General features: G+C 35.0%; 2 protein-coding genes across 6 annotated transcripts; both read right to left on the bottom strand.

Moving 5' to 3' along the window:
* Positions 1-69: 69 nt before the first annotated feature.
* On the bottom strand, positions 70-8834 carry LOC127848216 (uncharacterized). 5 transcript variants are annotated; one of them, XM_052380536.1, is made up of 8 exons: positions 8620-8829; positions 4108-4284; positions 3668-3799; positions 3326-3481; positions 2998-3117; positions 2600-2638; positions 1960-2419; positions 70-1433 (listed from the first exon to the last, which is right to left on the bottom strand). In XM_052380536.1, the coding sequence occupies exons 1-8, from the start codon at positions 8690-8692 to the stop codon at positions 1256-1258; spliced, it is 1335 nt and encodes a 444-aa protein (XP_052236496.1). In that variant the 5' UTR covers positions 8693-8829; the 3' UTR covers positions 70-1255. The 5 variants fall into 5 exon arrangements, with proteins under 5 accessions (XP_052236496.1, XP_052236495.1, XP_052236498.1 ...); XM_052380535.1 differs by having other exon boundaries at positions 3668-3802; positions 8620-8827; XM_052380538.1 differs by lacking the exon at positions 8620-8829 and adding an exon at positions 6572-6686 and having other exon boundaries at positions 3668-3802.
* A 959-nt stretch (positions 8835-9793) lies between these two features.
* LOC127848215 (uncharacterized) lies at positions 9794-13473 on the bottom strand. The gene is made up of 2 exons (XM_052380534.1): positions 13315-13473; positions 9794-12429 (listed from the first exon to the last, which is right to left on the bottom strand). Exon 2 carries the CDS (start codon positions 11605-11607, stop codon positions 10225-10227), a length of 1383 nt encoding a protein of 460 aa, XP_052236494.1. The 5' UTR covers positions 11608-12429; positions 13315-13473; the 3' UTR covers positions 9794-10224.
* Positions 13474-22560: the final 9087 nt, after the last annotated feature.

Genomic DNA, 22560 nt, shown 5'->3' with positions numbered 1-22560 from the left:
AAACTGCGTGCAGAAATACTAATCACAAACTGACGAATTGTTTATGTAGCCTACATAATAAACATGGGGTTTAATAAAATATTTATTTCACAAATGTATGCTATGAACATAATTTAATACACCCGGTATAATACAGTAACGTATCCAGCCATTCAAAGTGTGTGTGCGTTTTGTATTTTGTGGACCCTTATAGAGAACGCGTCAAGTTTTATCAATTGGACTTCAACAGTGTCCCTTACACCTTGTTGCTATAACACGCTGATGATAAGAAAACGATATAGCAATAACGAATAATGTATTTGTATTATGTGTTATAGTATTGATGTTCTATTTACATTTCAGTCATATGATACAATCCAAAAGGGTGGGCATCTTTAGATGTGACAGCATACACATTTATTATTTTAATCTAAGCGTAACCCTTTCTTATCATAAACTGAATAATTATCAAATCGCTATCTTCTTTAAAGAATGACACATACATTCTACCCTAAACGGTTCTGATAAGCTCGAAATAGCAATGGGTTTTTGTGATATTTATAGATTCTTTGTTTTTCGTTGCATTATTCAATGTTTCTATACAATAGCGATATATTCGTGTGAACTAGTTCAATTCCATATATAAATATGAATATTGTCTACACATTATTTGAATTGTATTCGTGTTTTGTCCAAATTTTTAATGTGTGCCAATTGTATATCGTTATATTTTAAAGATGTCATCTGGGCATGGGATACAAATTAATATACAAGGTTGTAGTCTCAAGAAAAAGTTAGTATTGCATAAACACTTAAAACTTAATTGCTTAACGACTTAGACAAAGGAATGCCTCGCCCATGCATTGTTTGTGTGTGTGTGTGTGTGTGTGTTGTATTCCATTATTATTATCTTATCTATATCTGCCACATGTCAACTGGCAATTGCTGAGTGTAATGTTTAAATAGACGTTTTATAGAAATAAGCAAGCTTTCGGAGAAAAACACTGATATGCTGGTAAAGACAAAGGTTAACCGTATGCATTCCTATTAACATCACAAACTATATTCACCATTATTATTTACACTGATTAATTCATTGGTTCTTGCAAGGTGTACGCACTGCTGGATACGTGTATTTCACTTAAGTTTCATTTGATTTGGGTTAGTCACTACACTTCGGCTACAGCAGGATTCCAATGCACACTGTTATACTACATCAGATTTGCGGAAGGCAAGTTTACCTTGTCTTCAATAAGTGCTTGCACATTTGGATAAGTCAGCATCCCTCAAACAGGCAACATATTGAAAACTGTGCATTATCGCTCGAAAACCTCACACTTTCTGATCCTATTTCTTCTGACCCGCCTACAAAATCACTTGTTCTTTCGATTGTCCTATCTCTCCTGCCATGTACTTCACTCAATTCGTGTTCTTCACTGCGATGATCGGCCTTTCTATTGCAAGAGCAGATAACGTTTAAGATTATACTACCCGGTTATTATTTTTGTCATAATCTATTTATAAGTGGAAAAACAAAGTCACTGGCAATCATTATTTAGCACATATGGTGCTACTTAGTTAATACGCTAATGGTACATAATTTATAACATAGTTTTTAAATATGGCTAAACGTTCATTTTTGCTCAGCCTGTATAATGTTGACTAAACATTAAAGAGCGTATTTTCTATGTATGTATATATATAACAACTTGAAATTAATATTTCTGAGGAATATAGCAAACAAGGCATTGCCATTGTGTATTATTTGGAAATATACTTTTATACATACTGTAGAATATGTATTAATGTTTTTTATATTCTATCAACATGTAATTATTTTTCATTTCAAAATGCTTACTTAAAAAGTCAAAGTTTTGGAAATGTCTGTCTCACTGGCGTTCAAATGTGGTTTGTTGATGATACAGATTAAGGTTAGCTCTAAAGCTGCTAAATATACAAGAACAGAGGTTACAGTATTACCTTCGTAATAATATACATGCGAGTGTAATTCCGGAAATAACAACAGTCACAATTCCTATACTGAGGCCAATCGCTAACGCTGATTTAGTCGTGGATGCTTCAAATGGTTTATTTGGTGCAATTGTAATTATTCCGACTGAATCGTTAAATTCCGATGAAGATTTCGATAAGGTGAGCGTTGATTTGGAGGATCGAATAGTTGTGAAACCTACAGTGATCACACTTGAAAGTGCAGACTGCGTTTTAGGTGGTTTGTAGCTTGCGAATGTGGAATATGCTACTGTAGAGGCGCTAGGTGGCAATGTAGTATCGATTCCATGTGACCGACTGGTATATGTTGTCGATTGTGTAATCCAGCTAAATCGTTTAATCAAATCGGCCGTGTTTGTCGTTTTCTCGGAAGTATTCGGGGGTCTTGTGACATTGGTTTCAGTCACTGTGGTCCATACATGTATACACTCTGAATATAAGAGATCAAACATGGGTTGCAGCATTATCATGAGATATTATTCGTTTATCACTGTTGATATCATTTACTTTACTCTATATTCTATAATGTATTGCGTTAAAATATCAACAGTATATTTTTGTTCTTAAAGCATTTTGCTTAATCCAATATTGCTTTATATTGGCTTCTTACCTGTATATTCAGAAGTTGTATTAACTATATATGAAGATGCTATAACAACATAAAAAGCACACAATTAAAATCAAAACTGTTCAATAAAGTATGAAGCATGAATAAAGTATGAATATATTTAAATAAGCTCTTTAATTCCTGTTACCCGAATGCAACGATTATATTCCAGAATAAATAAAGGGCATTTTCTCTTGTTTTCAAACGTTCCTTTTTAATATTTAAGATTTTAAATTAGATGTATTAGTATACTGTATTAGAATCATCAACGCACATATCTTCAAAAAAGCAATAGTACATCTGCAATATTATTCATGACAGGGCCTCACTTGCAGTTGCAACGATTTGTATAACTATAATTTACTTGCACAGTGAAAAGCAAATGTTGTATAACTTCTTACAAACAACGCATAAAGATGGCAGCATATTTGAGCAGTTATCGAAAGTTATATTTAAATCCATTCCATTTATTCGTCCACACTTGAAGAGCTCCTCATGCGTTTCTGAACCAAATCGTTGTTCTGAAGTATAATCAAATGAACATAATCAGCTGCCTATGTATAAAACATTGTAGACGTATGTTATCACAATAAGGGCGCTGTTGATTATAAGTATTGGTATTACTTAATGATGTCGATTCATTTACCCTTTATTATATTATATATTGGTAGATAGGTTTTACCGTCAAATACTACTTCGAAATGCTTTCTGTCCGTAAGTCATTTTTACCTGAAGAATCGCGTACTGTATAGCTGTAGTTACTTCTAACCCAGTAGGAACCTTTTGGGAAATACCATGGTCTTGTTTGAACGTAGGTTTGTTGGCATGAACTCGCCTGAAGATATGTTCCTGTTTTGATGCATTCTTCGATATTTGATTCCCTTGCTGAAGCATGTTCAAATACAATTTGCATGAATAAAAATACTAAAGTTATTAACACAGATAAAATGCAAAGCATATCCAAATGGAGAACTCTGCTATTCATAAAGTGTTTACTGGTGTGATCATGTCTAATAAACTCTGGCTTGAAGGCTCGAAACTATATCACGGACAGCAGACAAAACAAATTACCGAGTGTTGTATTTTGACAACAAACATAGTTATGCAGGTCGCTGCAGTTTCCAAGTTTTACATCGCTCCAATCTGCAGTTCCTGATGTCGTTTTATATTCACATACGTCTGCCACAGGTTTATGTTCTAACCCTGCTTCAATACAAATACAACGTAAATGTAAAGGACTTTGGAACATATTTTTTATGTAAGATATGAAAGCATAGAACTTAAACATAGATATTCTGTAGTAGAGTACGTAACACAATTTACACAATTCCATATACGACGTCCGTATTTTGATTGTTTAAGCAAAAGACGTGGATAATTGTTCCTTATTGCAATCACATGATAACGGCGAAGATCATAATTTATGTGGGTTTAAATCTTCCAGAGAATGCATATTTAAAATTAAAACCGCCCGTTAAACACAAACGTTTCATCCAAACAATTTTATTTACCATTCGTGCTCAGTTCTCTGGATATGATACGTCCAATCCAGAAAGATGAGTTTTTTGCTGATTGAATAAAAGGTCCATGAACGGAATCGGGTATCACCTGACTACCTCCAACCATCTGACAACGGGACATAGCGTCTGTCCAGGTCGTTGGAATATTATTGCACATTATCCTCTGACCTACGTGAAAAACGAGTCTTGCATGTCATATATTTGGTAATATTAGCGAGAAGATATAACGCAACTGCGTATGCCTTTATCAACATTATTTCATTATTAAGACATTTTCACTACTACTTCTAATACTAATACCAATACTACAACTACTACTACTACTACTACTACTACTACTACTACTACTACTACTACTACTACTACTACTACTACTACTACTACTACTACTACTACTACTACTTCTACTACTTCTACTACTACTACAACTATTACTACTACAACTACTTCTACTTCTACTACAGCTACTACTACTACTACTACTACTACTTCTACTACTACTACTACTACTACTACTACTACTACTACTACTACTACTACTACTACTACTACTACTACTTCTACTACTACTACTGCTACTACTACTACTACTACTACTACTACTACTACTACTACTACTACTACTACTACTACTACTACTACTACTACTACTACTACTACTACTACTACTACTACTACTACTATTACTACTACTTCTACTACTACTACTATTACTACAACTACTGCTCCTCCTACTTCTTCTACTACTACTACTACTACTACTACTACTACTACTACTTATACTTATACTACTGCTACTATAACTACTACTATTACTTACTACTACTACTACTACTACTACTATACTACTACTACTACTACTACTACTACTACTACTACTACTACTACTACTACTACTACTACTACTACTACTACTACTACTACTACTACTACTACTACTACTACTACTACTACTACTACCACTACTACTACTACTACTACTACTACTACTACTACTACTACTGCTGCTACTACTACTACTACTACTACTACTACTAATAATAATAATAATAATAATACTTCTACTACTATTACTACTACTTATGCCGTACTATCCATTTGGGTTAAAAGTACAACTACGCCAACAGCTAAAAATAGATATCACTGAGGCGACAAAAATTGTTACCCGCGGTGACAATTTGTCTCTGAGGTAACAATTTTGTCACCGTAGTGATATCTTTTTTGTCACTGCGGTAACAATGTTGTCACAGCGGTGACAAATTATGATTGTTGGTATATTTTTATGGCTGCGGTTACATTTATTTGTTTGGGTCAGTTTTCATCCAATCATTTTCCCCGTAACAAACCGACTCTCATATATGAAAATCACGTCAACCTTTACTTTGTTGTCCAGTGTGGTCTACAAATATATAGTTACTCATACATGGATCTTTTAAACAAAACAAACAACAAAATAATAAATAAATACTTAATAAGTTAAGTCGATAAAGATTTATTCTTAGTAAACCAGCAACTTCTTTAAGAGTTTAAAAGAGATCGCCAGCTTTTTGTCACACTTATCGGTTTGGCTAAATAAATGGTCAGTGAATCGTACATTTTATTTGTTAAATTAAATTTATTGGCATATCATCTGCTTTATCGCAATTAGATCACAGGGAATCCGTTGTTAAAGACTTGTGCTATTAATCCGTTATCGCTTGTTTAACGGTCCACTGCCTTCATGGTATACCCGGTTGCTAATACAACTTCTACTACTACTACAACTACTACTACTACTACTACTACTTATTCTAATACTTTTTAATTTAATCCGTAAATAGTCCGCCATAGAAAATCATATATGTAACTTACAACATCCTTTTATCAGCTAAATTATGAATGACTCACAGCACGGTTTCGATCTTAACCCAGTGTTGTTACTACTACTACTTCTACTATAACAACAACTACAACAACAACAACAACAACACTTCTTCTTCTTCTTTTCTTTTTCTACTTCTACTACAACTACTACTACTACTACTACTACTTCTACTACTACTTCTACTACTACTACTACTACTACTACTACTACTATTACCACTACTTCTACTACTACTCTACTACTACTACTACTACTACTACTACTACTACTACTACTACTACTACTACTACTACTACAACTACTTCTACTACTACTACTACAACAGCTACTACTACTACTACTGCTACTACTAGTTCTACTACTACTACAACTACTACTACTACTACTTATTCTAATACTACTATTTAATGTAATCCGTGAATGGTCCGCCATAGAAAATCATATCTGTAACTTACATCATCCTTTTATCAGCTCAATTATGAATGACTCACAGCACGGTTTCGATCCTAACCCAGTGTTGTAACCACAGCACACAACGGAATGAACTAACCCTATTTTAAGGAGTCGAACCAAATAAGAATTTAAATATACCTTTATCGTAATATCGACGGTAAAAACACTCAAGTGTGTAGGCGATACATGTGTTTCACTTTCAAATGATAATAAATCGTCGACTTAAATAGTGTTCGTTATCTACAAACAAATCGAGTTTGTTTAATGAACCGATGGATTAGGGACAAGTTGCGCTTCTATCTATAGCAATTGTGTCCTCAAATTAAGACCACAGTTCAAAGTTAACGGATCTCAACGTTGTTCAAGTCAATGTTCGTGTATATGATGTTGTGTTGTTTAAAGCTATGGAATAGTTATATATAATACTGTCACTAATTGTTAAGACGGCATTCTAACCAATGCAAAATGCCCTTTTAAAACGAATTGCACGACGTGACTCTTTTATTGATTGCAACCATTTTCACAACCGTGCGTACGAGTTGATTTGTTTTGCCTTATCTATAGTATTAAACAATTTATTTCTTCTTGGAATATCTTTATCAAGGAACTATGCATACATCATAATTTATATATAAATTATGTTTTCTATACACTAGATCTAGAAAAATGCCAATTAAAGCTAATTTTCGGGCATATTTAAATGCGGTTTGTTAACTGTTCTTTCCGTTTTAATCGATTTTTTAAAAGAAAAAATATGTGCCTAGTAAAGTTTAAAAATGAATTAAGCTTCTGTTACATAACAGAAATTATTTTGTATAGGTTAACACGACTTGCAAATGTTAATTTTTCTTACAAGTGATCTACATTTGCTATGGTACGATTGTTTGTTGGATAGTCAACGAACTAAGCAGTAAAACCAGATATAAGTAATTGCAATTCGCCTTCAGTCAAATGATACATGTTTCTATGATTGAACGTGCATTTTTAAAGTTACTATTATGACTTTCTTTTGTCCAGTCCTGCACAGGAAATCTCGATGCGATGACACAGACATTGTGAAGGAAACCATCAGTTGCATTAGTTGAATTCTTCTTACAGTGCTAACGAGAGCAATACTGAATAATACTGCAAACTCGAAAAAGGAAGGAACACCATTGAGACAGAGTATTCGAAAGAGATGTCACATGGTAGATTATCGTATATTAACACCCGGTCTGTAACGGTTCGAGCTAAAGAAGTTAAAACATTAAAAACATGTCATGGGAAAGGTTAATTTTAGACTATTGGCTATTTTACAGGAAGAGAAAGAAAGAAAATATATCCCTAGTGAAGTTCGGTTTTTGTATAAGTCTTACAAATATTCAGTTTATGCCACGACTACAGACATGACCTTGAAAGCTACAAACAAAACATTAAATGTGGATTCAAGTAAATAACACACCAAAACACACCTGCCAAGTGGAACTCATATAATATGAATGTGCAAAAGTGGTTAAAAGATATTTCTACAAAAAAGCTGTAGACATTTGTGTTCCTGATAATCGAGGTAAGCATACAAAGAAACTTTAACGAATATGATATCAGTAATGTACGTGAGCATATTTTTTAATTGCTGAAAGTGCCTTCCGACTACTGTTAAGTAAATTCAAACAATGTTTACATCGAAGTTACTTTGACAATTGCAAATATGCAAAGGTGTATTAAAAGGATGTGTACATATTGTGGAATAGTGCATCATAATGATAGATTGTATCGCACAATTTTGAAAATATAGCTTAGTATAGGTTCATTGAAACTATAGAAAGGCCGATTTGAAGGATATGGAGAACAGTTACTGCAAAATAGCGTTGAACGTCTACAATGTAATATATAGGCATATTGTCCGATGAGTAAAAGAGCCTATAAAGGTATAGTTGATCGCGGTGGAGCCATTGATATGAAGTCTTAACTTAAGCAGGACACCGTAGTGGTCAGATTCATGTGTTCAATAAAACAGAAACAGTATCAATAACCTTGCAAGTGTTATAGATATGCATCGGTTTTATCAACGAGCAAGCAAGGAACACACTTTCTGTACACCAGGAAACGCAAGCATTCAGGAAGTTGATAATATTCAAACTTTGTCATAACATTGGTTCAAATATTCTTAACCTTCCATTTATATAAAACAAAATTATTAAACTTACCCGCTGCATAATACATCCACAGAGAGAAGTATCTAAACATAAACTTAATATTTTCCATTGTCAATTTGTACATTTAGCACACTCTAAGTTAAGATTTCTCAATAGCTACACTATCGACTTAAAGAAGGACGCTACAGTTGGGTTTATTGAAATAAGAAATGAGAACAACATTACTATTTGTCGTTATCTTCGGTTATTATTGATAGTGTTATCGAGATCTGGGTTTCCAATTTAACATAATCCTAATAATAATTTACGAATGTCTCTGCAAGTGCGTGCAATATTTGATAGACAGTAATGACTTTGCCCATCAGGCCAGTGGTTTATTGCTTTATTCGATGCATGCTAAGTGACACTCGGTTAAATACATAAACTCAAAGATGTTCGATATCATAGAGCGTACTTCAATCTACTAAGTTTTGAAAAATGTACTTGCGATTTTGATATCAACATTTCATTTTCTCATATGTAAACGCCACACGAATTCTGAGGTAGATTTTAAACTACCATTATACAATATCATAATTAAAATGTTTTTTAATCATAACGACACATTTATACGCTGCGTAACTTCCATACCGAAATCTTCAATATTTTTGTTTGTAAAAAATGTGCCTATTAATGCTTCTGCATTTATTAAGTTCAAACTGAAAAAATCAAACAAAACACATTGTTGTCGAATGTTATGAAAGCAATATTTTGTTTGATATACTGCGTTTTTTATTGCAACCCCGTAGATAAATTACTAAATTGTTATTAAAACCTTGATGCTTAACAATTTGTTATTGTATTGTTAAATGATCAGCGATATTAATGGTATCATGTCGAGTTGAATGTTACTTTATGAAGCACCCAAATAACCACCTGTTATATGTAGAACCACTTACGTTAAAGTCAATGTAATTATACAAATAACAGAAACATTAAGAAATAGAAAACCTCACTGAGGGCCCTATGGCAGTATAATTACCAGCAAGGCAGCCCCAAATAGTATATTGACAGAAGCCGAAGGCTGAGGTCCATATACTATTTGGGGCTATCTGACTGGTCACTATTCTGACATTTGGCCTGAAGTGAGGTTTTATATTTTTTATTTTATACCGAACATTTGTGTGCAGATAAATGTCAATAGAAATAAAAATAAATAACACAATATAGATTCCATCAATATTTATCAGTTACTATTAATAATATGCACCGGTGTAAAACAAGAATACATAATGTACATTTAAAATCAAATTGAACAGACGACATTGTTGTAAACAAAGGAAACAGTACTCGAAAAATCTTTGCGTTGTAAAACTTGCACACATGTTACAAATAACTAACATTCTAGCGGGCACTATTAGTTGCGCGCGCATCAAGTCAGCAGTATCAAAATACTGATTTAATTTTATTTCACATATACAATGACTAAAATATTGAATATGAACATACTAATGTAATATGTTGTTTCCATATGATTACATGTGATAATATCGTCAAATGTAGCACGTAGTGTCAAGTACGCTTTTGTTTATTGCGTACAGCTTCATTCTAGAAGATTGTAAGACCTTTAAAACATAACTATTTAATGAAAATAATATATTTCTCTATAACAGTTCACTAGCAATCCAACAACTTTAGTTTGTATAATTGGAAAACATCGTCTATCCAGTGCGCGAATGCAGCCGCTTCTCTACTTACTCCAAGAATTTCGACAAGATCTATATGTTTGTCCCCTAAGAGCGACTCGACCTTTTGTATACGGCTGTGAATATCGGCGTCGGTTGTTTCGAAATTCTTCAGCCGTCTATTTAAGTTTTTCGGACCTAGAATTGTCAGATGTGGTTGAATGTCCTCCCAAGTCACGATCCTGGACGGGTCTTCGCCAAGAAGTAGCAGTGTTGCACGAAGAACGCATACTAGCCGATCATCTGGTCGGTTCATTGACCTGAGAGATGCAATATCAGTATTGCTGATTTGTTCAATAGCTTTTAGGCACTTCAAATACCTAGACAAGTACCTATGTCTGGCACAGGCCTTTCGAAATATGTCGTCGACCTTTCTGTCGCGGTGTAGACCACTCGCACGCGCTTCATTGAGAGCCTGTGTCAATAGCTTTATATCTAAGCCTTTGACACACTCATTGAGCCTTCCAATAATTTCAGCACGAATTTCTTCCATTTTCTGCTTTGGGTCTAATTTAGCTAGAACTCTATAGTTAATCACGTGCCCTTTATCAGTTGCATTCAGTGTTGCATAAATGTTCAGAATCATTTCGGAAACTTGTTTAATTGGTATCTGTATAACGATGTCACCATCTTTAGATGGGGAAAATGAACTGTTGCCACCATATGTGGCATTACTATTATCTTCTTCGGGATGCTCGTCATACTGGTTGACTACATCCTGTAACTTGAAACGTAATGATACATTCTTAGTTCTTGCATTCGGAAGAAGTCCGAATTTGACCTCCAAAATCTTTCCAGCAATACAGATGATCTCACCGCCGATGTGTGATAGTGCTTTGAGTCCACATTCTTCGAGATAAGAGTTAGGACCCCATCCGATCTTGTCTACCCTCGGAAAGAATACCAGCCAATCGTGGACCATTTTAACTTGAACATTATAAATTGCAATCCAGTCAAACTCTGTAAATACATCATTTGATCGACCACAAATTTCAATTTTGTACAATCCAGCTCTTGGGAACCGAACAGTAATTGACAATATCGATGCGCTGGAGATCTGAGATTCTCCATTCAAGTGCGTCTTTGAATCCATGTCATGAAGATTGTGATCTGCCACCAAACGTTTATGAATAAAATCAATCTGTAGATTGTTATTATCAAGCTTTTCCAGCTCCCACATTTTTTCTTCATTATAATATTTTACCAGCAATTTAAATTCCTGTTTCGAAGCTTGAGAACTGTCAAGTTGAAAGCATAACTCGAGTTCACCTTCCTGACAGATAATTACTCCGTGCTTATCAGACATCATTTTCATATTTAATTCAAAGAATCTAGGTTTAATGAACGCCTGTGCTTAAAATGCTAATTGTGTCGTTGGTTCGACAACTAACTGCCACTTGACACGATCAGTAAAATGTGTAAACCTCAACATTTCCGGATCAGGCAAGAGATATCGGGTGTCCACCGTTTCCCCAGAGCCCCAAAGAACGTCAACGAGCCTCCAATGTCCATCTACTAGTACTGCATTCCATTCTCGTGTATATTTTTCCTTCAGTTTCTCTTGGGGATAGTAGCTACCGCCTTTAACGAAGCCTTTTATGATCACACATGGAATTTTTGCGTAGAAACACATTAAAGCAAACAGGACAGCGCATGTGTTTCTGGATTGTCTTATTTGATTTATCTGATACGCAAAAGAATAGCGATCTGCTGATATCGAAACCGGTGTTGTCCTTGCAATTTGTAGCGATAGCCAAAAGTACATTATCTTCACTTTGTCAGCATCTGTCAGCGTAACGTCACTTTGTGATTGTGCCCCACAACTTAAAAGTGTTTCAATTATCACCTTTAAAGACACCAACCGATCGAGTAATATTTCCTTACACATAGATTCTATGAGTTTATCGTCTGTAATGTTATAATTGATTACGCGCTTGGGAACATGGGGATTTATTGCAACTTTTGCTAGTTCCGATTTGTTGTTCGTGTAAAGGTCATACTCCGCACTGTATACAATACTCAGGTTTCCATTCTTTGGAAGATACGTTGACATGAACCAAGGTTCTGGACCTTCTTTGTTACGGATGCTATCTTGAACGGAAACGTTATTGCCCATTATTGTGTGTGGAATTACGATCTGTAATGGAGATATTTCACTGAATGTAACACATAATTTGGATTTGCATGTAGCTTTAAATGTAAACTCAAAGGTACTTAAAACTAACTAAAAAGCAATTAATGTTTGAAATATGGTAAGCAAAGTGGATTACAGAAAAAATCACGGAAAATACGAGGTTGCTATGCGTGTTTTGTTCAATGTCGATATTGCTATACATGCATTAAAATATTAAGTGTTAAAATATCATATTTTGCAAAGTTCACATTAAACAATAATATGAATACAATGTTTTTTTCTTCAATTTAATACTTATGACAACATATCTGCATAAGCAATTGAATCATTTGCAAACTTCAACGATGTATATAATTATTCATTTTAGCAGAAAATAAAGTATTATAGAAACACTTTAAAAATTAATTTAATTAGCGAAACAATGAATTATGTGTACATTTAATATATTGGATACCTCGTCAATATTTCACAATAAAAACTGCAATCCTAAAAACGTGTTTATTGACATAATTTAAAATCCTATATGTGTGTTTCGTATATGTTTAAAATTCTTATTTTAATTGGTCAGAACAGCGTTTTGAACACGCGACGAAACAAAGATTATTTAAACATATATCTGCAAATTTTTTATTTTAAACAATCCTTGCATCATAAAAATTAGCACAATAATATTTTTATAAAGAACATTGCTATCGCTTTCTTCGTTTGGTTTCTTACACAAACAGTGAACACTATTTCACAGATAGCTTGATATTGTTTTAAAATCGAATGAAACACGTTTTTTTCACTTTAAGAACGCAGAAATTTCCTATTTTGCGACAAAGCCGATTATCAGAGTAACATATTAATAAAGAGTAAAATTGAAATGTGTAAGCTAAATCAACAAACCGTTTATTGTATAGCCGATCTCCGAAGTAACCCGGTGAACAAAGTCCTACCAAAAACATGGCAAAATAAACATGAGAAATTTATGACATTGCAATTTTCGCGAATCAATACAATCGATGTAAATATTGATTGTGTCTTGGTATCTCAAAATGATAACATTTATGCTGCATTACTTGTTGAAAATGATGATAAGCTAAGGAATTTACGAGTTAATATTCCTCAAGTACACTTAGACCATTATCTGATATCAAACATAGCGCGCTAAACTACGTCTAGCATATTGCACTGGGACAATAAATCAGCCGATAAACGTCTTCATTTTCGACCAGGAAGAATTTATCTGACTTGATTTGACCGGTTTACTCAAACTTTTGTTTAAGTGTTGTTGCGGCAGTTTATTTAACCGAGGAACTATTTATAGCAACACCAATGATGTTATTATCACAACTCAATATTTGTGCTATTAGTATCATCAGAAATGTTTATAATACAATTGTCAGTGGTCAAGTGGAGTTAACTTTTTTTTTTACTTGTTATCTTTCTTTAATTTCATTCTTGTTTTATAGTGGAGCTCTTTAGTCCGGTTGTTTACATTTATCAATTTAAAGAATTTAATCACAAACTTCAAAACATGCCGAAATCTGTGAACAATTACATGTAAGTTATTAATGATTTAGGTCGAGTTTGATTCTGTATGGTATTATGTTTGTGATTAAATATTGTTTTGTATTAATGTCTCTTGGTAAGAGGTTGTGATCCCAGTTAAGATTGTAAATAATTTTAAATGTTTATGCATATTTATAACAATCTATGTACCGGTACTTGGGTTTTGCCTTATTGATGTATTTTATGAAATTTGACGTAGACGGTAGGGATAGTTAAAACAAAAAAAATCTCTGTTACAAGTACGATGACCCCCCTTTTTGTATTTGTGTTTTATGATGACAATACGTTAATGAACATATTTGAGCAGTTTCGCAGAATTCTATTAGACAGAAAAATATTAAATTCCATTTATGTGGTTACAATAGTAAAAAATGACGTTTTGGGTGACATAAAAATTATAAAAAATAAATCTCTTAAAATTTAACTTATGTACTCCATTTTATTGGTATTGTGTGGTTTAATTAAATGGTATCTTAGCTTGTATAATATCTACATAGTGCCAATTTCATAGGTTATTAATTATTTTTACGCAATTTTTTACGAGATTGTTCAAGTTTATTGAAAAGTAAATATTATATAATGGTAAATAAAATAAAAACAAGGCCGGTGACCCTATGTTTATATTTCATTTTTCATGTAGTATTTGTATATATATCTTAAATATAACTTTTGGACAAAATCTATTAGATGGAAAAAAAATCAGCAAAACTGCAGCAACACCCCTTAAGCGAGTGTGTACAATTTTTATGTCATCATGGTATCTTCTCATTATTTAACCAATTTTTGATCATGAACTATAAATGTAAAATTAAATAAGTTAAATTGTCTTTATATGTTGTGATGAATATAGATATATACATACATACATATATATAATTATATATATATATATATATATATATATATATATATATATATATATATCTATAATATACTATACAGAGAGGAGAGAGAGAGAGAGAGATAGAGAGAGAGAGAGAGAGGAGGATCGAGGGAGGCGAGGGAGGGGAGGGAGGGCATGGCGGGCTCTCTCTTTCTCTCTCGCGCTCGCGATCTCGCTTCTCTCTCTCTCTCTTTCTCTCTCTCGGATCTCTCGCTCTCGCTCTCTTCTCCTCAGCCTCGCGCTCTCTCTCCTCTCTCGCTCGCTCTCTCTCTCGTCTCGCGCTCGCTCCTCTCTTGCTCTCTCTCTCATCCTCTCTCGCTCTCTCTCTCCTCTTCTCTCCTCGCTCTCTCTCCTCGCTCGCTCGCTCTCTCTCTCCTCTCGCTCGCATCTCTCGCTCGCTCGTCTCTCTCTCTCGCTCTACTCGCTCGCTCTCTCGCTCGCTCGCTCGCTCGCTGCTCGCTCGCTCGCTCCTCGCTCGCTCGCTCGCTCGCTCTCTCGCTCGCTCGCTCGCTCGCTCGCTCGCTCGCTCGCTCGCTCGCTCGCTCGCTCGCTCGCTCGCTCGCTCGCTCGCTCGCTCGCTCGCCTCTCGCCCTCTCGCTCCTCGTCGCTCGCTCCTCTCTCCCTCGCTCGCTCGCTCTCTCGCTCGCTCGCTCGCTCGCTCGCTCGTCGCTCGCTCGCTCGCTCGCGAACTCGCTCCTCGACTCCTCGCTCGCTCGCTCGCTAGCTCGATCGCTCGCTCTCTCGCTCGCTCGCTCGCTCGCTCTCTAGCTCGCTCGCTCCTCGCTATCTCGATCGCTCGCTCGCTCGAGCTCGCGCTAGCTCGCTCGCTCGCTCGATCGCTCGCTAGCTCGCTCTCCTCGCTCGCTCGCTCTCGCTCGCTAGCTAGCTCGCTACTCTCTCTCGCTCGCTCGCTAGCTCGCTCGCTCTTCTCGCTCGCTCGCTCGCTCGCTCGCTCGCTCTCTCTCTCCTCTCTCTCTGGCTCTCTCTCTCTCTCTCTCTTTCTCTCTCTCTCTCTCTCCTCTTTCCTCTCTCTCGTCTCTCTGTGTGTTTGTGTGTGTGTGTGTGTGTGTGTTGTGTGTGTGTTGTGTGTTGTGTGTTGTGTGTGTGTGTGTGTGTGTGTGTGTCTGTGTGTGTGTGTGTGTGTGTGTGTGTGTGTGTGTGTGTGTGTGTGTGTGTGTGTGTGTGTGTGTGGTGTGTGCGTTTGTAAACACCTACCAACCGGGGAAAATCGTATGAATACACACCAACAAACCGGGGAACACCTACCAACCGGGGAATTCCCCGGTTGGTTTTAGGCGAAAATCTCTAATCTACGTGAATGAAATACCAAACTGTCAATTTAAATTAGAAATCCAACGCCTTCCCCCGATTAGCGGGTTTGTGGCATGCACAAAATATACACAAATCTTGACCATATTAACAATCGAGTGTGTATCCAGGCTTATAACAGTTCCCCGGTTGCGCTGTTTAAAAATCATACACTCGGTATTTATATCATTTAGTGAAAGTCAGTTGGAAAAATAGAGTTTCGAGCGAACAAAACGCATTAACTAAGGTAAGTTTTTTAATTATGTTTACAATTTTTAATTACTATTAAAAAGCGCTTTTATGTAAACGTTAAAGTAATACTGGAAGACGAATTCTAAAGATCGATTTATATAAATATCATTTGATTACAAAGCTTGTTTTACGGTACATATTTCACGAATATATTTTATAAATATACGTTAAACAAAGTAGAGCTCTAGGCAGTTTTTAGCTCGACTATATATATATAGTGGAGCTATCCTACTCACCCCGGCGTCGGCGTTAGCATGAGCGTTAGCGTGAGCGTTGGAATGTTAAAGTTTGCGTACCACCTCAAATATTGTCTATGTCCCTTGACATATTGCTTTTATATTTTGCATACTTCTTTACCAACATGACCCCAATCTATAAACAAGAGCAGACAACTGTAACAAGCATTTTGTAAGAATTATGGTCACTTTTTTCCACTTAAAATATGCATATTATTGATAAATCTTTGTTAAAGTTTACATACCACCTCAAATATTTTCTATGTCCCTTGACATATTGCTTTTATATTTTGCATACTTCTTAACCAACATGACCCCAATATATAAACAAGAGCAGACTACTGTGAACAGCATTTTGTAAGAATTATGGCTCCTTAGTGATTTTGTTATTACTACACATGCCTAAATACATATTATGTATATCATGAAATTAATGTAATTTGTGTACAAGGAATTAATGTCAATGTGGTGTACTAAATGGTTTTATGAATAACGAACTTTTTAACTCTGACTAGATTATGTTTTATTCCATTTTTTATTGTTGTTGTGAATAGGCAACACAATGACTACTAGATCTACGGACAGCCAGGAACCAGGACAAACAACATCCGTACACACGGAAGAAGTCGATGAGACGGTTTGTAATATTTCACTATGTCGAAGCTACTAAGGCGTATTTTCTGGTTTGGTTTAGTCTTCAGTGAATTAGGCGTAATTTTGCCTTAAATTTTATTGTGCCAATATTTAATCCGGGTGATGCTAATTGGTATTTAGGCTTAACATAACACGTACGTCGATGATCATTATATTAACATGTTATAGCACACGTTATGCGAATTTTAAAAGAATAAAATATTGTTTACCAGTTGTAGTGACTTTGAACTACTTGTCTTTCAAAATCTTCATATACACAAAGAATTTATAATTTACACCTGTCAATGAAACTGGTGCGCATGTGTATTGACCACTGTAGTTTATAAACATCGACTTCATCATAATCACAAAAACGTTAATTATCGCTTATCCGAGAAGTGTAATATCATTAATTTTAATTTTCAGTGTAAGACTTATACGCTGCCAATTACTGTGTATGAAACTCTGAGACATTAGGAAATTTAACTTGCGTGTTACATATGGACATTGGTTGATATTTTATCTTAACGACAAAAAAACAATAGCGTCTACTCGGTATTTTGCTATACGATACATTCTGACATGGGTAAGAAAAGATAGTTCATTTTACACCAACCACCCGCACAATACATACTGGATTTACCGTGAACCACAGTCCGTTCACCAGTTCTTTTTCTTCCAACACATTTGTACAGAGAAGTACAATACCTTTCATTTAGCCGTGCATACATTTTGTCTGATTAGTATCTGTAAAAAATATTCCTTGTATACTTTTTAGAACTTTGATAACATGTTTGGAACAAACCTGGTATATGTTAAGACTTGCTACGTTGGTGTATTCAGCCAATCTTTAAACAAGCTTGATAAGTTCAATATGAATAATCAAAGATATGTTAAATTTGAAACCGTTTTGTTGAAATTGATCATTTAAATGCAACCTTTAAACATGTTTTATGGGGTGTTTTTCAGTTTGTTATTATGTCGACAAAACAAGCCATCAATCTGTTTCAAATCTTCCCCAATGACAGTGAACAGCAAAAAATAAAACATATGATGTAAGATAAGCAAAAGTAAACTATTTTGGACGAAGGTGATTTAACTTGTATTATACCATCGGTTGCAAACATTTACACAAAATTCTCATGTCACTTAGATTTTCAACATCATTATAAAAAGCCACATGAGTGATGATATCAATTGAAAATGCTGCTACTAAGAATTGCAATTTCAACTGATACTAAGTAACGTGGATGTATGAATCTTACTCTATTATTGTCTCATTGAATTGTGTTGCAGAGTACCGAAACTAAAGAACATAGCGACACTGCACAAGAGTACAATTCACAAGATGCAGCAGAAAATATGTTGAACAGTAAATCATCGGATATCGATGTACGTAAACTTATAACGATTTTGTGATTGCAATACAGTACTCATATTTAAACATTTTATCTAAGATTATATATACTTCCGATTTTTTTCAAGCTCTAGTATCGAACTGTTATTAAGACATGCATTCTGGTAAGTGTTATGTTACACTTACACATTTTTTATGGATGTAGTTCACCAACAACAAATGATGATATTTTCATATTTTTATATGATCTCACACACAGGAAAACAACTGTATTTTACAGGATAGTGACAATGACAAAGACCATATTCCGGAAGAAGGCGATGCATCGTCAGATGAGTCGATAGTTGTCGAACTCATACCAAACATTCAAAGATTTCAAAAGAAGACAGCGTCAACACTACCTCCTGTTGAATCCTTGCAATCTCGTGAACGTGACGAATCATCCGCAGAGGCACACAAAACCAACATCACCATCGCTCAAACAAATAACAGTGAATACAGACATTACGATAAGAGATTTTATTGCATGTTTTGCGAAAAGGCTCAAACAAAACTAAAAAAACATTTGCTTTCGCAGCATAAAGATGGGCAAGATGTGAAAGATCTATTAAATACGGAAAATTCAGCAGAAAATAAAAAAAATGTATGAAAAAATAAGGAACGTTGGGAACCATCTCCATAATGTTAAAGTATTGCGAGATGGCCAAGGACAGCTGTTTGTGTCATACAGACAACGTCACAATCAACGCGTAGCTGCAGACGAGTATGGACCTTGTCCTTACTGTTACGGGTATTACCCTAAGAAAATCCTGTGGAGACACACTCAAAGATGTAAGTTTACAAATGCGGCGGGATCAAGAAAACGACTCGCTTTGGAGAGGCAGCCTGCTATTATCAAAATCAAAAGAAGGAAGCACTATTTTAAGACGAGTAATCGAGTCCATGAGAAACGACGAAATAAGTCGTATAGTCAAAGTGATAATACAATCCTTGCATTCGGTGAAAAATTCTGTACAAAAAGGGGCCATGATGAAGAGCAACACAATTATATTAGACAGAAGTTAAGAGAAGTTGGTAGATTGCTGAAAGACATGCGATCTTGTTCAGGCAAGGTTGAAAAGTCTTTGGAGAATGTCATGTATCCAGATGCTTTCAAATTTATTACACAATCTTGCAAAAAACGTTGCAGGCTTCGACGGAAACACCAATACTTATGCTACACCATCATTAGCCTTAAAGATTGGCACAACGCTTCAGAAATGTCTAAAAATTCTAATTTCGAAAGGAATCGAAACAAACAACCGGGATCTGCAAACAAAGGCTGAGGAGCTTTCCAAACTATTTGAAATTAATTGAACGGATGACGTGTCTTCCAATGCCTTAAGAACACTTCATGAGGCTAAGCAAAACAGTCAGAAAGGACTGTTGCCATTGGCAAATGATGTCAAAGTAATGTCTGAATACTAACGATATGAAGCAGAAACACATGCAAATACCTTACAAGGATCAGCAAGTGATTGCGAGAAAAGGCAAGCATGGCATAAGTTGTCTGAAATCTGCTTGTGCCAAACTATTCTGTTTAATCGAAACGATCAGGCGAGATGTAAAAAATGACAGTCGAAGAATATTCAAAAAACAAATTGACAAATGACGATGGAGAATTAGATGGATGTTTAACAAAACTGGAAAAAGACCTGTGCCGTTATTTTTACCGTACAGAGATTATTGCAAAATGAGGTCGAATAGCTGGAGTACTGTTTCCAAGACAGGTGAAAGAAAATATCGACCTCCTCATACGCAGCAGAAATTCTCCAACAAACTGTTTAATAGTAAATATCTTATCCCAACTAAATCTGCATCATTGCATATTCGTGGGACAGATGTATTACGTTCAATTGCAATTGACTGTGGAGCTGAACATCCGAAAAGGCTTCGTTCAACAAAGTTAAGGAAACATATTGCCACAATGACTCAGCTTTTTAACTTGCCTGAAAATGAAATAGACATTCTAGCTAAAATTCTTGGTCACGACATTCGGGTACATAGAGAATTCTACAGATAACCAGATGGAACCATGGCAGGTTGCCAAAGTCAGCAAGCTGCTCATGATGATGGAAAGTGGACAAATTACCAGAAATTCTGTCAATTCGCTAGACGATATTGATGTTGACGACGAATGTATTGTAGGTATGTCGCATTTTCAGTGTTAAATTCATACAGTAAACTTAATGTTAATAATGGGCTCATTACCGAACTTGATAACCTGAAGTGATAAAAAGAATTACAAACATTTTCTGAAATATACTTGTGTTATGCAAGGCAATTCTTTTTTATCGGAGACGACCAGGTAAGGCGGAATTTAAAGTCTACACTCATTTTGTGCTCAGTAAGGTTTACATTGGCTAGTTCTAATTTTTCAATTTCAATGCACTAACTGCATATTTATTTGGTGTGCTTCGGTTTTTTCCATCATTGTTATATTATAAACTATATATAATTTTTGATCTTGTGATTTACACGACAGATGAACAATATCTTCTGAATTATCAGAAAATGACAATACTGAAGACCTTGAAACTCTGCTTTCCAGCACCAGTCAACCAAAAATAATCAGACAAAGGTATGCATAACACATGTGAATGCATTTAAGTTATGTATCTCCAAGTTTCTTATGTTTCTTAGAACATGATTTGCTTACATGTAATTGTTTGATTCATTAGGCAAAATGATGTTTCCAAATTTGTCGTGTGACAATCGATGTCATTATCAGGTGCCGTAAGTACCTGGACGCTTTTGTCGTAATGTAGCTATGAAAAATTGTACTGAAGTATTATATTTAATATGGATATCTTACACATGGCAGTTAGCGACGTCATATGGTGTTTTATTATCCATGTACAGAAAAGGGTACTTCAAATACCAGGAGAACAAAACAAGCAGCCAAAAAGCAATGGAGTGAAGACGAAAACAGGAGCTGTTCACAGACACTTAGATCGTTTTTTGATATGGGTAAATTACCAGGGAAAAAAGAAATACTTGCATGTATTGAAAGTGAGAATGACCTTCACAACAGAAGTTGGAAAAATGTCAAAGACTTTTGCAGAAATTTAATTGAAACAAAAAAGCGACGGGTACTTTTAAGTTTAAAAAAATATTACACATATAAGGCACGTTTAGGAGAATACGTTTAAGGATGAAGTTGCCACATATGTTTTGTGTGTTTTCTTGTTCTATATACTCTTTTCGAAAACGATATATGTGGTGCTTATTGTATTTGAATGTTTTATTAATACGGTTCAGTCAAAAACGATATTGGTTCATAATCATAATCGCCGAACAAATTAGGATTGGTATATAGTTCGGCCAAAGAGTGTTTCTTTGTACTTTCTATTACGAGTTTCTACGAGTTACTCACTATACAAGTTTATTTTTACCCCAAACTTGGTGAATATGAATGAATATAGCAAACATGATAACAAATCAATCTAGAAGGCTAAACGTTCAGAGAAGGCACAAAAAAAATTCAGTCGGATAAATGGAAACAAACATTTTGTTCAAGCATAACAAACACACACTTTTAGATGTAATAAGATAAATGTAAATAACATATAAAAAAAACTACTACTGCTTAACTACTGCTAGTACAATGTGAGAAATACAAATGAATATTTTGTCAATTTTACAAAATTTGTTTTGAATGACAGGTGTCTGACTTGCAGTTGAGTACTTAATAGTTATTTTAAAGTAAAAATTTACCAATATGTAAATTATTGCGTAAATATCGCACTAGAATTGATTAAATAGTTGTTAAATATTACAATAATTTCCTACACAGACTTTTGTGCATTTGTTTTGCGTGTAGATATTCACATTACTATCAATTCACATATTTGCTTTGTGAATATAATTGG

Source organism: Dreissena polymorpha, chromosome 10 (assembly GCF_020536995.1).
Source record: "Dreissena polymorpha isolate Duluth1 chromosome 10, UMN_Dpol_1.0, whole genome shotgun sequence".
Lineage (NCBI taxonomy): Eukaryota > Metazoa > Mollusca > Bivalvia > Myida > Dreissenidae > Dreissena > Dreissena polymorpha.
Note: the sequence above shows the minus strand (reverse complement) of the source record. Positions and strands in the feature narration are given on the sequence as shown.